General features: G+C 42.4%; 1 protein-coding gene across 1 annotated transcript in view; it reads left to right on the forward strand.

The window, feature by feature from the left end:
• RSU1 (Ras suppressor protein 1) overlaps window positions 1-10,856 on the forward strand; it is a 103,605-nt gene extending 92,749 nt beyond the window's left edge. The window contains exon 9 of the mRNA XM_041489927.1: window positions 10,384-10,856. Coding sequence (XP_041345861.1) covers window positions 10,384-10,486 — 103 coding nt within the window. The 3' untranslated portion in view covers window positions 10,487-10,856. The remainder of the gene's footprint in view (window positions 1-10,383) is intronic.
• The last annotated feature ends 5,044 nt before the right edge of the window (window positions 10,857-15,900 follow it).

Consider the following 15,900-nt stretch of genomic DNA (forward strand, 5'->3'; position numbering starts at 1 on the left):
TATGATGACAATGATTTTGAAAATGGCTTTGAATCACCTTTTTCCTTTGCATGTATGTTGATTTTTCAGAGTACAACTTACCAGGTGTCTGTAAGATTGACATAATTGGCATGTTTGTGCCCACATTGGCCAGGGAGTAGGTGAAAGGGCTGTGTTTGGGAACTGGAAAGACCTGCATTGACCTGTTAAAGCATGTTCAAAAACACTGTCCAAGAACAGCTTTTCTGCAAAGTGTATCCATCATGAGTTAAACAAAGCCAATTCATATGGCCAAGTGAAATTGGCATGTCTGAGAGGTAGCACTTCATATATGACCCTTGGTGTCAAAAAGCGACATTTTCATTGCAGCGTTGCCATAAAGTGAAGTGAGTTTCCTCTGTTTTTCACCTTCTTCCTGGTAGTGCTTTAGAGCAGCTAAATCCAGTGTCCTGGAGGAACCAAGTAAATTTCTTCCCTGATGGCAGTGGGTAACTGCTCCACATCCCTGTTCTCTTGTCCTGTCAGTAGCAAGGCTGCCCACGGTCTCAGAACATGTATATACACATGGCCAGCCATGGGCAGATTAGCATGATGGAAGGACAGATGGACACATAAACACAGAAAAGACAAACAACAGCCAGACTGTATTCCTCAATACCTTTCCCTGCAATGCTCAGGGAAAACCCTGTGTCAGGGATCCCTCTGATACCTGGCTGCCCAATCTTGATGTTTCAAATATCAAGCACCCAGACCCAGTCTCATCAGCCTACATCCCTGAGGCTTTCTGGAGGCTGATCCTAGAGTCCCTTGGTCACTCCAGTATTTGGGACTCAGTCCATGCTATTGAGCAGCTGATCTGTCTTGAGCTTGAACATGCTGATAGGACATGTATGCATGCTGCCAGAACAGAGGGCACACTCACACAGAAAACAGCTAGAAACAGGCTTAAGGGAGGACAAAGTCAAGGTGATTGGCACAGAGTTTTGCCAGTCAAGTGCTCTGACCTCCTCCCGCTTGCACACTGTTGACCTCATTTATTCCCTGCCTCATCCTCTCTCTTTTTCCCTGCACTTGTTCTCTTCTGTCATTCTTGGATATTCACTTCCACTCTATTGCTGTCTCCTCATAAGTCCTGTATAATCCTTAAATGCTCTTGTTCAATCCCAAAACTCTGTCTAAGCATCCCACAGTAAATCCTGTGCTCCCTTTACACAGTGGTTTGCAGAGCTCACACAGCCTGCCAGAGTTTCTTGTGTTGGGTCACACAAATGGATTGTGTGACAGGACTGGGACTTCCTCCTTTCCCTTTGAGGGTCTCAGAGGTGGTGATTCAGAGGGGTTAGTTTGGTTGAGTTCCCCACCTTGTCACTGTGTCCCTTGTCACTGTTCAATCCTCATGTTTATTTTAAGGAGCTGTTGGAGAGCTGGCCCTGCAGGCAGTTGGGATGGCAGAGGCAGACACCCTGGGAGAGGTGTGTGAGCCAGCCCAGCAGAGCAGGGCAGCTGATTAAACCCTGTGTGTGGGAATTGCAATCTCCCAAATGTTCTCCGTGCTACTACCAGTGAAACTGGCCATCCTCAGTGTGCAGCAGAGCAGGCTCAGATTAACTCAGACACTTCAATTTTAGTACAGGCTAAAATTAACCCAGACACTTCAATTTTAGAAAAAAAAAAAAAAAAAAAAAAAAAGAAAAAAAATCAAAAGAGACTCTCTGTATCAGTATTTCCCCAGCGTCCCTTCTATACACTTTGTCTGGTTACTGGAAAAAAAATACATACCTGCTGGACATATAATAACTTTTAAAAAGTTCCTTAGCTTGCACCTAGCTATTTTTGCCCTCTGTTTTCCTGTTTTTAAATGTTAATTAGGTACACAGCAAAATGCATGTAATAAATCAATAATAAAGATTATGTAAGGGCATTTATCTGAGCAGCAGTGTAGCATTCAGAAAGGAAAGTGAGCACTGTTTTACTGAAGCCCAAAGGACTCCACACAGACAACAACATTAAAATAACATGAGAAGGAAGAATCCTGTGCTCAGCTGTCTCCAGGAGGATGTCTGTGCTGTGTGCCAGTATGTTTTCTGTATTGTGTTTGCTGCCTGTCCAGGGGTAGTTTGAGATCAGGCAAATGGCCTTGAGTGTTGTCCCAACAACATGTTTGGGGAAATAGAGCAACTGTTGATTTATCTAACGCATGCTCATAAATTACAAATACATAAAGATAAGGGTTGGGATGATAGAGATCACTTCAGTAAACAGAACACACTTCTTACTCACTTGAGTTGTCTTTTTCCTTCTTAGTGGTGCATTTTTATCTGCAGCTACCTGTGCTGGCATCTGCCAAAGAAGCTGAGCATGCCCCTTCAGTTTCTGTGGCTCCTGATTGCTTCTGATGAATTAGATGTAGGATGCCATTTGTTCTAGTAGATAGCTCAGCCCTCAGAGTTTAAACTGATGCCTGTATCTGGTGTAAAATTGTTTTTTTCTGGTCATAAATAGGAAAGCACTATTTCATCTGTGAAAACAAGTAGGAAAATATTCCACTGCAGTCTGTGGGAATTCTTAGCCTTAAGAACTTCAGTTTCTGGCCTATGCAGTTTTTTCATGCCTGGGGTGAACTCAGGGACTGGTCTGCACATGTAGGCTGGACAACTCATTGCTCCATTCAAAATGGAGCATGAGAAAGGAGATCAGGCCTCCTGAATGTGCTTGAAGATCTGAGTCCCAGGGGAGCAGTTGTGCATAATTGAAGTAGTCTGGTAGGACTGTCCACATGCAGAAGCGAATTGTTCTCTCCCTCGTGCTCTCGGGCTGCTGTTTCATTATACTGGCCTAGTTGGGGGTTGTTTTATCAGCATAATAGATTCCCTAGATGAAATCTTAATTCCTATTTGTCTCTGTTTTGAAAGAAATAAGAATAAGCATGCCCTGCCCTTTCTGTCTTTGTGACAGTTCCATAGAGGCCCCCCTTGTGTGTCTCTCTGGATTTGTAGCATGGCTGAAGATTTTCAGTGCTGGGGTCCCTGGGTATCGAGACAGGTCTTTCAGAAACGAGATGTTAGTGTTCCTTGTGCTTTTAAAATTGTGTCTGCCAAAAGCCATGCTTCTTGTAAGATCTTTCAGGTTGGGTATGCAAAGTCATTAGCCAGCTTTGCAAATCTTGGCCTCTACATTTTCCTTTAAAAGAAATCTTTTTTTTTTTTTTGCTAGGCTTCTGTGAACTTCCAGCTGTGCATCCCTATCAAGCCTCACATTTAGAGTACTTGCTTCAAAAGGCTGCTAGCCTCAGAGAATATAAGTAAGGAGAAGGCTTTCTTTTATTACTGTGTATTAATTAAAGAAATACCTAACACCTACTTGGAATTCCTTTGTGGGAGAAAAAGATATTAGTTCCCCATAACATGCAAGATGATGAGTTCAAAGAAGCAAGGATTAAATTAACCATTTTAAGAGCAAATGTGTCTGGCAGAATTAAAATTATGCATCTGTTGCCCACCCAATAGTAGAGCAAGTGTTTGTAAATCATGGTTACCTCAGCCCAAATCTCCCCTCACTGACACATCAGGTCTGGGATCTCTGAGCTGAGCCCAGAGGTTCCTCTGGTCAGAGTCTGTCTCTAACAGTAACCTGTAGGGATAGAGGGTGGGAAATGTGGCACGTAGAGGTTGAGCCTTTCTTTTCTTCAGGTATACAGAGCAGCAAATACACTGGAGTAGAGGGGTCCAGCAGAAGGGAGCTCTGTGGAAAACTGAATGGTAAGAGACAGTAAGAGACACGTGGGATTTATTTTGGAGGGTGCACATTCTACGCAGATGCTGAAACAGTGAGCTCCAGAAAGTTTTGGCAGAGTACTTTTTTTTGCTTGTTGAGATTTGGAGTGTTTTTAGGCAGGAATACTGAGTAAATCAACTTTGGACTGCGTGACTCAGCAGAGTCTCTAATGTAAGATAGCTAACAGCTTGTGAGAGTGCAGAGTGGGAACATAGAGGGAGTGGTTGGGTGGACTCCATCTAGCATTTTAAAATAGCTGAAGATGAGTGTCTGCGTGTCAGCTAGCTACCCACTGTCCTCTGTAGCTGGTGAGAATCTTTAACAGAGCAGTGCAGCTAAGCTTCTCACAGCAGACACTTCTACTTGATCACCCAAAAAGCTCTTTACTCCACTGGCTTCATTAGCCAGATCTCCACTGACCGGGAGACATGGGCTTGAATCCTTAGCTCTCCACCTGTGCTGAATTCTCTTCTTCTTACCTAATTTGTGCTCCAAAAAAATGAAACTAGCTAAGAAAAAGAAAGAGCTAATTCAAGATGGGAAGAGATAATCAGTTCCCCTAATGAGTGCCTGTGGGGTGAAGACCAAAAAAAGCATTTGAGGATATTAGGGAGTTCTGGTGTTGCAAAAAGTCTCTTTAAAAGGTGAAATGCAGGATTTAAGGGGAATTAGGAAGAATAGTGACAGGCAAAGTGTGCAGGAACTTTGGGTTATGAAAATAATTGAGGGAAGTAGAAGGAACAGAAAAATAACATAGGTTGTTACACTTGGGAGTGTCTCGGGGCTGGGCTCTGGTGTGTATAGATTTGGGGCAGTCTGAAGCATTAAGCATCCCAGAGTGACAGTGGGCTATAGAGGAAGACACACTGTTCACAGACCAAAAAATAGTGGAGCAGTTTCACAGCACATTGAGAGCTGCAGGTTCGGTGGCCCAGAGGCCACTGCCTGCGCCTGCCCCCTTCATCCAGCCAGTGCTGCACACACAGGGACAGGCCAAAACGGAGAGGTTCTGAAGAAACTTGCTAGAGCTGCAGATGATGGACATCGCTGACATTGCTGCCATCTGCTCTCAGAGCACTTGAAAACAAAGGGCAAAAAATTAGCTGAATAAAATGAATCACTCGTGTCTGGTTTTCCTTATGAAGAATCCTAAGCTGCAGTTTGCCATTCGGGTATAAGGAAAACAGGTACTGGTTTCACTTGCCCATGCAGAGTTCCTCTTCACTGAGATCATCTGAGTTACAGCACAATTATCGGTGAACTACCGATATGATATCTATATATCATATTATATATATAGGATATATATATTATTATATATATATTATATATATCATATTTTATATATATACATTTTATATATATATATGTATATATATAATATATCTATAATATGATACTTGCATAGTAATTTTAACCTACACTTTTTTCTCTCACTGGTACACTACTGACCAGTTAATTCCCAGTATCTGTCCCTTTCCTGGGAGAAAGAATATGTGGTTTGAGGGGATGACATGTTAGCAGCTCCCACGTAGAAAAGGTCAGTCACTCAGAGGGGACACCAGAGCAACAATTAGCTATGCAAAAACTGGTGTGGCAAAAGCACGTTGCTCTAAGTGCATGTGAACTGTAACTAATGCAGGGTAGCCAGCAAGTATCAGTCATGCAAGCATTTCTTTCAGCTTCGGGTTTGTAGTGATACCACCACTGATTCAGCCTTTCCCTTCTCCTGCTTCATCAGCTGGGGTTTAGGACTGTTCTGTCGAGGTCACTGTGAATATCCACTTTGAGGCTTGGTCTGAGCACTAAATATCTGCCTGATCCTGAACTTCACCTTTTGAAAAATCAAGCAGAGCTGGAATGTTTCACCTTTGTTTCCCTGATTACAATGCATAGCTGGAGGTAGCATCTCTCCAGGACTATATTTAACAATGTTGTCCTTTTTATACTGCATACTCACCCTGGAGATCTGTTACAGACATAAAGTGAAATACCAGTGTATTTCTCATGGCTCAGTCTTGAAATCCTCTTTCAAAATGCTTGAACTCAAAAAAATCAATGTGTGCATCAAACACTTTGCAATAGTTCCCTAGCTTACACAAGGTCTCTAGCCCTTGGCTAGTGAGCATTTTGTTGTACAAGAGAAAAAAATTGGAGATAGTTGTGCTGAATTTGTTTTTCAAAGTGACCCTTTTGGCCTTTATGAATATAAGAATTTTAACTATGGTTCTGTTTTTAAGTTCAGAGATTTTGGTAGCAAGACTATATGCTTTCAGGTTACAAGGTTCCATGTCTGATCTTCTGCTGTAAATTGCAACATTTAGCAATTTGTGGTTTAATTTAGAAGGATCACCTACTTTCCTAAATGCTTAAGTAATGTGCCGAGCCGTGGTTATTGATTCTCTCTGAATTTATTACAAGAAAGCTGTATTCACTCTCACCTCTTGGGAATGCCTCTCCTGAACTGCATGCTTGCTAGTGACAGCTTAGACCCCTGATACATAACCAGAGACCTTGCCTAATATCCTTGCAACTACTTTAGGGAATTTTTATTAAGTAAAAGCATCATTAAAGTAGACAGAATGATGAAGTTTAATGAGCATCTTTCTCACTTGATGTTGTTCTTTTTGCTTCTACAGCAGCCATGCTGCTGTTGTTTGTTACTTCTAGTGGGGCAGGTGGAAAATTCATGAAGATTTTGTTCATGTTTATATCTGCATACAAAGAAACATTTTTTTCATGAAAGATACTTTTAAAAATATATACAAGGAAAGAAAGCTTCTCAGAGTCTCTTTCTGAGGGCTTTCTGCACTTTCAGTCTTGCATGTAATCTCCCCTTTAATTTTTATATAATGAGAAGTCTGCCTACAATGCTGTAGCTGCTAAATCTAGAGAGGTTCTGCAGTTTGTGAGCTGTGGTTATAGTAACCAACTTCTGACTGTTATCAAACCGCAAACATCACAAATACTTGTTTTCACTCCAGATTTTGTCCTTCAGCAGAGGTTTTAGCCTTGAAGCTGGTGTGTAGTGTCCTGCTCAGAGCTGTACCGGTGCTGTGAACAGATGAAGTTTCAAAATATCTAGTGGGAAGGCACTGCTAGGAATGTGTTATCAGCACTTATCTCACAAATCGGCCTTGAAACCATAGCCACAATCTGCGTCAAAATTCTTTTGTGTGTTTATGGCAACAATCTGCCTTGGCTAAGGGTCTAGTCATGCAAACAGCTGTGTCAAGGTGCCATCCTCTAGCACATCACCATCCATGAGCTGAGCAGCAGAACTGTCTGTGGGCACGTCTTCAGCTGACCTCTGCTGCCCAGGATGATGTGTGAGTGTCTCTGCCTAGCACATCTGACTCTGCGTTCATGCAGAACAAGAGCATGTACCTAGTTTGTACAGCTTGGCTACAGCTGTTTCTGTGTCTTTCTAGTAAGTACTGAAATTATTAAAGACTTTATGCAAACTTCACGTCTTTTAAAACTAAAGAGTTACAGGTTCTTGTGGAAGTCAGATAATTACTTCTCTGTGCTGATGAGCTCCATTAGTATTTTTATTTTGCCTTTTTTTTTCCCTGCAGCCTTTTTTTCCCCTAAGAGTTATAAAAGTGGTGTTTATTGTTGTACTAGGAGTTCATTGAGAATTCTGAATTCTCTTTTCCCTAGTGTAACAGAAGGCAAATTCTGTCCCAGAGGTATTATCACAGTAATTATTGTATTTAAATATTGTTGTGGCACCATATGTGTCCTCATATCTGATGTGTGCAGGCAGGAGAGGGAGACCCCATGTGTAGAGGCTTGTATCATCTAAATACGTCTGATCCTTGCTCTTTGACTAGCAGACTCCATGAAAGATTGTAAAGCACTCATCTTCAGTTGGGATAGCCATGTGCATTGGAACTCCTCTCATTTTGCCAAGGAAACCTAAGTAGATATATTTGATTTTCTTATTTCAAACCCACTAATTACTTGGCTGGATGAAATTTCAGTGCTCATGCTGATAGAAGTGGTTGGACATGAAAATAGGTAACAAGAATGTGAAAGTGCTGTAAATGCCTTCAACTCATGTACGTCTATTACTACTAATGTAGTATTTGCATGGGACAAAGGGAGTTGCTGGGGCACCAGTAGCACTGAATATTGTAAGGAGCAGATATCAAAAAAAACCCAAAAATATCTCAAGTCAGTTGCGTTTTTTACTGCTTAATGCACGCTGTGGCTTCTGGACCTCTTTTCATGTCAAAAGGCATTGCCCAAGTAGACTTTACCAGAACTCTGAAGTTCATTCAAAATTGTCAGTATTCAGGTTTTCTGCATTTTGAAAGCATTGTGTAGTCAGTAGAATTCCCACCACACCCTTTTTCTTTTGAGGTCTAACAGTCCACATGCTTGAACATTTGCTCTGAGAAAGGAGGAAACGAGAGGCAAAATGAATGCCAGAAGGAGCACCTGAGATGGAAACTTACATAAAGTTTCCAAAGCAAAAAGGAGGAGCCTAAACCAACTTGAGCAAAAGGAGGGTGTGTAACACTTGACAACCACTTAAGCTGTCTCAGGCCTCTTTGGGTTGGCACTAACAGGGCAAAGGAGCTGTGGGGCAGCAGGATGTGGAACACAGGACAGTGATAGGGGACTTCTGTTCCCACCCACAAAGGATTTTTGTGTTCAGATACAGTGGATCACTGGATTCTCTATTAATCGGTGCCTAAAGTCCCAAATAGGGACTTCAAAAAAGCCAAAAACCAGCTTGAAGGTCAATTTTGTATTTACCTAACTAGTGCTGTCTTCTGAGAGTTACAAAACTACTGCTGAAAGTGGTTCAAATGCGGCACTGCATATCGTTCAGAATAGGATGCTGCTTGTTCCCTGGCTTCTTCTATCCTGGGTCAGTTTCTGATGGCACAACCTCCTTGAATGTCACTTCTGTGCTCTTCTGCTGTGATAGCTTTTCATAATACTGAACCATCTCCTTCCATAGACTCCCTCGCTCAACTCACTTAACACCTTCCAAAACAGGAGTTATTTAGGATGTATATTTGATTAATACACATACTGTGTACTTGGATAAAATGCAGCCTTGTGCTGCTGGAGCTCTGTCTCTTCAGAAATAAAATAAAAATATGAAGCATGTAGTTATTGCAGAGGGTCAGGGCTCTCTGCTTTCATCAGGAAATGCCACCTGATCCCTTGTTGACAGTAGGTGATGGCACACATAAAATTTCAGTAAGGTGAAGTAATGTCGTAGTTTACAGTTGTATTTTCCTTGAGCAAGGCTGTTTGGTTGCAGTACACCTTGACAGCAGCCTGCTTAGCAGTATGATGTAAAACTTTAGCTGCTGAGAAGGTGAAAGCAAGCTCTGCCTCTTCACCCCACCTTACAAGAAGCTTTAATCCCATTCCACAGTCCAGGAACGCCAGGGTTGAAGTATCTTCCAGATACAGCAACATAAAGCTCAAATCAGGTGGTAGCTTTTAGTCTTCTGACGTAGAATTAGAATAGTAAATAGAATAGAGTCACAGAATCACAAAGGTTGGAAAAGACCTCCAAGATCATATGCAGCTGTGATTTGGGAGGACAAACATCATCACTCCAAACATCCCCCCTTCCTTCTTCTCCCAGCTTTCTATGATGAGCAGGATGTGGTGTGGTATGGTCTGGGATATGCCTTGAGTCAGCTGGGGTCATCTGTCCTGGCTGCATCGCTTCCCAACAACTTGTGCACTCCCAGTCCCCTCAGTGGTGGGGTGAGGAGCAGAAAAGGCCTTGGTTCTGTGCAAGCCCTGCTCAGCAATAACTTAAATATCCCTGTATTATCAACACTGTTTTCAGTGCAAATTCAAACCACAGCTCCATACCAGCCACTATGAAGAAAATTACCCCAACCAAAACCAACAAAATGCATCTTCAAAAAGCACTTTATGTCAATAAGTGAAGTTAAGTTTGAGCTGTGTTTATTTTGGGTAGCTTTTTAATTTATTCTAATCAGGATTACTCATAAATTATCTATCAATTACTATGTGATGTTTAGCAAGATCCTTTCAGCCATGTAGTCCATTTAGCTTCACAGCAAATGCTAGCCGTCTTAATTGTAGGATACTTTGTCAACATTTAATCAGTGGTACTTACTAATGTGGCATTGATGTGTTGGTATCTGTCCCAGTGCTATCAATCATGTGTGAGCAGCAAAGGCAGCTGTGACACCATTGCTCTCTGTCACATTATCAAGCCCCTGGGTTTTCTGGTTAGGGATGATGCTCACTTTGCTCTAAGCAGGCACTCTATCTCTCCAGTTCAACCCAATTTTTGTCATTGTCTACTTGAATACACATCCGTGCAGCCTTTCGAGCCTTAATCCCATAACTGCAGAATAAAGGTTGCTAGTTTCTGAAGGCAAAACTGATTGCTCCTTCACTACTCCAAAAGCCTGCTCTTCCCTGATGTTACTCCCCTGAAAAGTCACAAAAAACCAAATGTTAATGACTGCAGCTTGAGAGCTAATAGAAAATTCAGTGTGTTGAGACAAAATAAAGACCTTTTTTTTCTTAGTAACTAGATGCTTTGTTTAATGTCCTGCAGAGTAAAAGTCTTGTTTAATGATTGTATCACAATTTTTTTTTCTCCTTTCCTTACAGTCTTTATGGCAGACACATGCAGGCGAACCCTGAACCTCCAAAGAAAAACAATGACAAGTCAAAGAAGATCAGCCGTAAACCTCTGGCAGCCAAGAACAAATAAGTGCCTGGCTTCTGCCTCTGTTTTACATCCGTTGCATTGTTTCTGCTTGTGCCTACAATATTTCTACATATCTCTTATTACGTATAAGAAAGCAGGGATTAGAATTAAATGCAATTTACTATGTATAACGCTTTAGAAGATAGTGCTAGAGGGAAACAAAATTACATATGCTCCTAACTGTGGTCACATTTATGTAGCCATTTAATGTATCACTGTCAAACATATTTTAGCTTTTCTATTTATATGTATATTAATGTCCTCTCTTCACTTGTGTCACATCCTGTTAATATAGGGGAGTTTGCACTTATATTATACGATATTAAATTTCATAGGATATTCTGAGTGATTTTAATAAAGCTCTCAATTTGTATTGTTGTTTAGTTTCTTCAGTCGGACTTCTGAATAGGAAATTCCTTGAGGAATGTATGTGTCCAGTTTCCTGTAATACAGTGATTTCTTCTGTAGGAATGTGGTAGCATTTTATCTGATGCAAGTTAGTTAAAGTGCATTCTGTTCAAGCAACATTTTAATCAGTTTCTTTTTTTATGGTGCTGTGGACTGCTCTTTTTGCCATGAAGGTTATTTTGAAATCAAGGAGTAGGGGAGGGGAGAGAGGAAAAAAAATTGTCTTTGTAGAGAGCTGCCAATTGCCAGACTCAGTTTGGGGAAGAGAACTTTGTCATTTGAAGAAACTGGTACTTCTGCCAATTTTTCAAGTGATTTTTTTTCTTTAGGCAGAAAACCCAAATAATGTGTTTAATCTCTGCTTAAAGTGCTTATACTGAAGAGCTATTCCAAATGGCTTTTGAAAATGCCACAAGTTCTATATTTATCTATACAAAGCTGGCACCACAACCAAGCTCAGAAGCTGCAAACAGTTTAAGAGCTCTAATAGTTTCAGGTTTTACCAGTGGAGAAGAAATGCCTAAAATCTGCAGACAGTGTTTCCCAAATAATTTTATTCTTAGGAGAGCAAAATCCAACAAGGAAACTTAAGGTACAAGAGCAGATATTCATACCTGGATCACTTGTGTCAAGACCTTCCTGCCCTTGATTTCCAATTGAATGAATTTCATACCCGAGCAGCCCATTGCTGAGCGTCGGCTGCCGTCCCATCCGGCCAGCAAGCTGGGAAGCTTGCCCAGACTGCTGAGACAGGCCTGTTTGTTCAGTGGGAAAAGAAAAGGTTTTAAATATCTCATGCTACAAGTGATGCCTTCTGCAAAAGCCGATCTGAAGTTTCTGTTATCGGCACCAGTCTCTCGAGTGCGTTTAGGATTGCCCCAGCATTTAGGTAACATGGTTGCCTTAGTCTGGGAATAAATGTATTGACATATATTTTGCAACAGATTTTTTTTTTTGAATTGGCAAGCAGAGCTAGGAAGTTGGCGTCAAGCTTTAGGCACACTTTAAGTGGTCTTCAGTATTTCAGAAGAATGAGGCAGTCTTGGTAGGCAGATGGAGAACAGTAAAAATGGTAGACTTGTCAGGAACAGTCAATTCTATCTGTTGCAAGCTCTGCAGAAGATTTTCCAGACCTCTTAAGTGATCTTCCTAGGGAACAGGTCCAACTGAAACAGGCCCGTGAAGGTGCTAGGTTGGATGCATGTTAAGAATTCACAGCAAAAACTGTGCCCCATCTGGAATGCACACAATTAAATGTGGTGTAGGGATCAACACGTGAGAGTGCCTACTGACAATAATAATCATGCTACAAGAAGTCCTGAAGAAATGTCAATGAAATGTCAGAAGATCCCCAAACTACTACTGCAAATTGGTTTTGGAACAAAACAAATAGCAAGGGCATATCTACCAGAAAGGGGTGAAGAGACCCTGGATCCTTCCATGGAACTGAATGCTACCCCAGCCCTGGAAGAGGGCACTTCCTCAGGGCTGCACCACGGCTCTCCTGACAGATGCCAGACACCTGCTTTGAGACTTGAAGACATTTTGCATACACTCAGTTCCAGCTGAAGTGGATTCACCAGTCTTCCAAAGTCTCCCTGGGTCGCACAGACATGGCTTTCTGTCAGTGGGGTGGCAATGCAGCTTTCCTTTGGTTTGAACAGAAATCCAGACAGCTGAAGGTTCAGGTGGTGTCTGAGACTGTGTCCATCACCCATTCTGTGTCCAGGGATTTAGGCAAAAAGAAGTTGCTACAGGAGTGTTTCAAAGCATGGGGTAGAGTCTCTAATGTAAAATTCAAAGCTTGTTGGGGAAGGCCTGATGATGTTATTGGTGGGAAGCTACAGCACTGCTTTAAAATAAGCTTATGGTTTTCAAGCATTAGTCAGACTTTCATTAACTGCAGTTGCAAATTTTGAAAGTGTTGGAAGAGTCATGCAAGCTCTTCTCTGCAGGATTGCAAAGTATTGATTGGAGCATTCTTGTGTGCTCATAGCAAAAAAATCCACCCAACCTTCCTACTTCTTCCCTCATGAAGGAGGAAGAAACACAGTTTTGACAAGCAAAAGCAGGAGTGAAGGGCCTGGGGAAGAGTAAGTGAAAGGCATAAAGATGAGAAGGATAAAAGAAATCCTAAAGGGAGAAGTACTATACTCAATGTGGTGCCAGATGGGGGGCAGGAGGAAAGAAGTTTCTTGAAAAGAAAGATGAAAAAGTAAGATAATGATCTGAGAAGATGATGAAAACCTGAAATGCATAAAGCTTTACAAACAGAAAACAAAATGGGTTTTAAAGGAATGCTCTTCAGAGGTTCAGGGCAGAATAAAAGACAAGGGAAAGAAAAGCAAACTATCTGGGATGTAATGTGCTGAGGTTTTAGTGTTTCTAAAAATGTGCCAGCTTCTTAGAGCAAACTACACAACAGTTTTCATGTGAGTATGATGATTTTATGTATCTGTTCTCTAAGGTCATTCCTTTTTTAATATTTAAAAACAATGCTATATTTTACTGGGTCACATTTATTTCCCCATTGTACTCAAGGAAAGGAGTTGCTGTATCTTATTGTAGTGAACCACTTAATGAACAGTGCAGCTCATGATGGTCCCCATGGTCATTTCTCCAGAGGATCCATCAAACTGAGGCCCCTTCCAGTGAGTCTTTGCTTGCTGCATCCAGGTGAGCAGCTGTGCTGTGCCAGGTCTGGGAAAGCTGCTCTTTGCTCCACTGATCAGTATTGTTTCACTGGCCGAATTGAAAATGAGACCCTTGATCTCAGGTTGCCTTGAAGAGGGCATCTTTGCCATCCGTTCATTCATTCATTCATTCAAGGTCACTTGTTCACGTTGCCTCTTTGGGCCGGGCTCTCATACAGCCAACTGCATGTCCCTGCAAGGGGAGAAAATTATTCCTGTGAAGAGAAAATTCACTTTTTTACAGCTTTCCTGTACCTGGGAGCTATTTGAAAACAGTTATGCTGGTAATTCTGATTACCAGCATAACTGGTAATTTGATTTTGCATATGGTGAACTGGCATTTGATTTTGCATATGGTGAACTGGAAAGAGTATGGCAAAGTTTTTGTGTACTATATACCCTGACAGAGGAAACCTGTTAAAATTACCATAAACCTGACATGCTGTGTCTGTGCAAAGAGTGGCCTGGGGAACTAATGTTCCTTGCTAAGGGTAGAGCAAAATGAAACCAGAAAACTTGCTTGTGCAGGCACCATCCACAATTTTCTTGTACTTAACAGTGTCAACCCTGTGTTGCCTCCTGCAGTCCTCTTGATGGACAGGTAACAGTTATATAAAAAAAAAAAATCTCAGTTCTGAGAAAATGAGCACTGCTCTTGCTCTCTTTCTTACTTAAAAAATATGTGAGGAACAGCAACTGTGATTTTAAAATTTCACCCTTTTGTGATTGCTAGTCTAGAAATAAGTTTCCTATGGAGTCACTGGTGCTCAAGCACCTTTATTTTGGTTTTACTCAGGTCTTTCATGTTAAGGAAATGGCAGTAGCATCTGCTTATCAATTAGCTTCCATCCTTACAGCTGGCAATTCACAGCAGCAGTATGGGAGTTTCTCCTGAACTGGCAGCTTGTTCCAAGGCATGATCCAAGCCGGTGTGGCCCTCGCCTCTCCTCTCTCCAGCACTGTCTGTATTCCCCATCCTCTTCCTCTGGGCTCTCCCAACCATCACTATATGGGGCTGGATCCTGGGCTTCTGGAGGGGCTGGAGAGAGAAAAAAATTCCTGTTCTGCCTGACCCTCTGCTCCCAGGAAGCAGAGTGAGGTCAGGAGGCATTTCCAGCTCCAGCAGTGCTTGGGTGTTCCACACTGGCTCATGGCTTGGGGCTGGTAGGAAAGCTGGGAGGCCAAGTCTGTGCCATCCCCATGCTTGCTGAGCAGCAGGAGCTCCAGAGACAGGGAATATTTCCAGTTTGTAGCGGGTGGTAACTGTTAATATCCTCATGACAACCAGGAGGAGTGAGATTGTCATCGGTTATATTAGTTGTTAATTTTGTAAATATTAACAATTTCTAGGATTATGGCACAGGATGTGAGCTGTCAACTTGCTTTATTTTCCTCCTACTCCTTCTTGTAATGACATATCTTTTATACTCTCAGATTCATGCCATGTGCTGGTTACCTTGCACTGATACTAGGTTGGCAGGTGTTCTGGGATGAAACCATGATAACCTCCCAAAAGTTAGACTTTCTTCCCCTCCTGGGTACTTTGTTTCCTCTTACCTAAGGGGAAGTAATTTGCCTGAAAAGAGCAGTGATTTATAAATCTCTGTGGTTGGTTTCCATCCAGCGCTGCTGCCAAAGCTGCTGCCATTGGCACAGCTGAGCTCCTGCTTCCCCTTCCAGCTCACCTGTGAGTGCCTCAGGCAGGCACTGCCACTCCAGTCCCCCCCGGAGCAGGAGCTGAGTTACAGCTCACAAGGAACCGTATCCCTGCTGTGAGAAAGCCCTGAAAAGTGACATTTTTACAATGTGTCTCAAGAGCAAAATTTCAACCATATTTTTAGATCAAGAAGCACGGCAATTGCGCGAGTACCAGTCACAGGAGTCACCCCTGCGGCTTGATGGACGTGTTCAGAGGTAGCTTTAGCAGCAAGGTGCAACTGGAGGCAAAGCACTGGAGAAGGTGGCTTTTCCAGGGCACTCACTCCTCACCTTGGCTCCCTTGCTGCTGGCGGGAGCCTCTCTGCTGCTCCTGTGCCACTGGCAGCCCTGAGCACACAGCCAGTGCTCAGCCAAGCAGTGATGCGCCCAGGCTGAATGTACATTCACAATTTGCCTGATATCCCAGTTATTCAAGGTAATGTTTAAAATGGCCTGGTCCTGCGGCAGCCCCCAATACAAGCAGCAGTGGGGAGCATGGCTGTGTCCAGCTGGGTACTGGCAGGGAGACAAGCTGCGCCTCCAGCCTGGGGTGGGCCCTGCCTGCAGATGGTGCCTTGCAAGCACCGGGCTGAATACCCACACTGTTTCAGTCATCAT

This window comes from Pyrgilauda ruficollis, unplaced genomic scaffold, assembly GCF_017590135.1.
Source record: "Pyrgilauda ruficollis isolate IOZ18807 unplaced genomic scaffold, ASM1759013v1 scaffold12, whole genome shotgun sequence".
Lineage (NCBI taxonomy): Eukaryota > Metazoa > Chordata > Aves > Passeriformes > Passeridae > Pyrgilauda > Pyrgilauda ruficollis.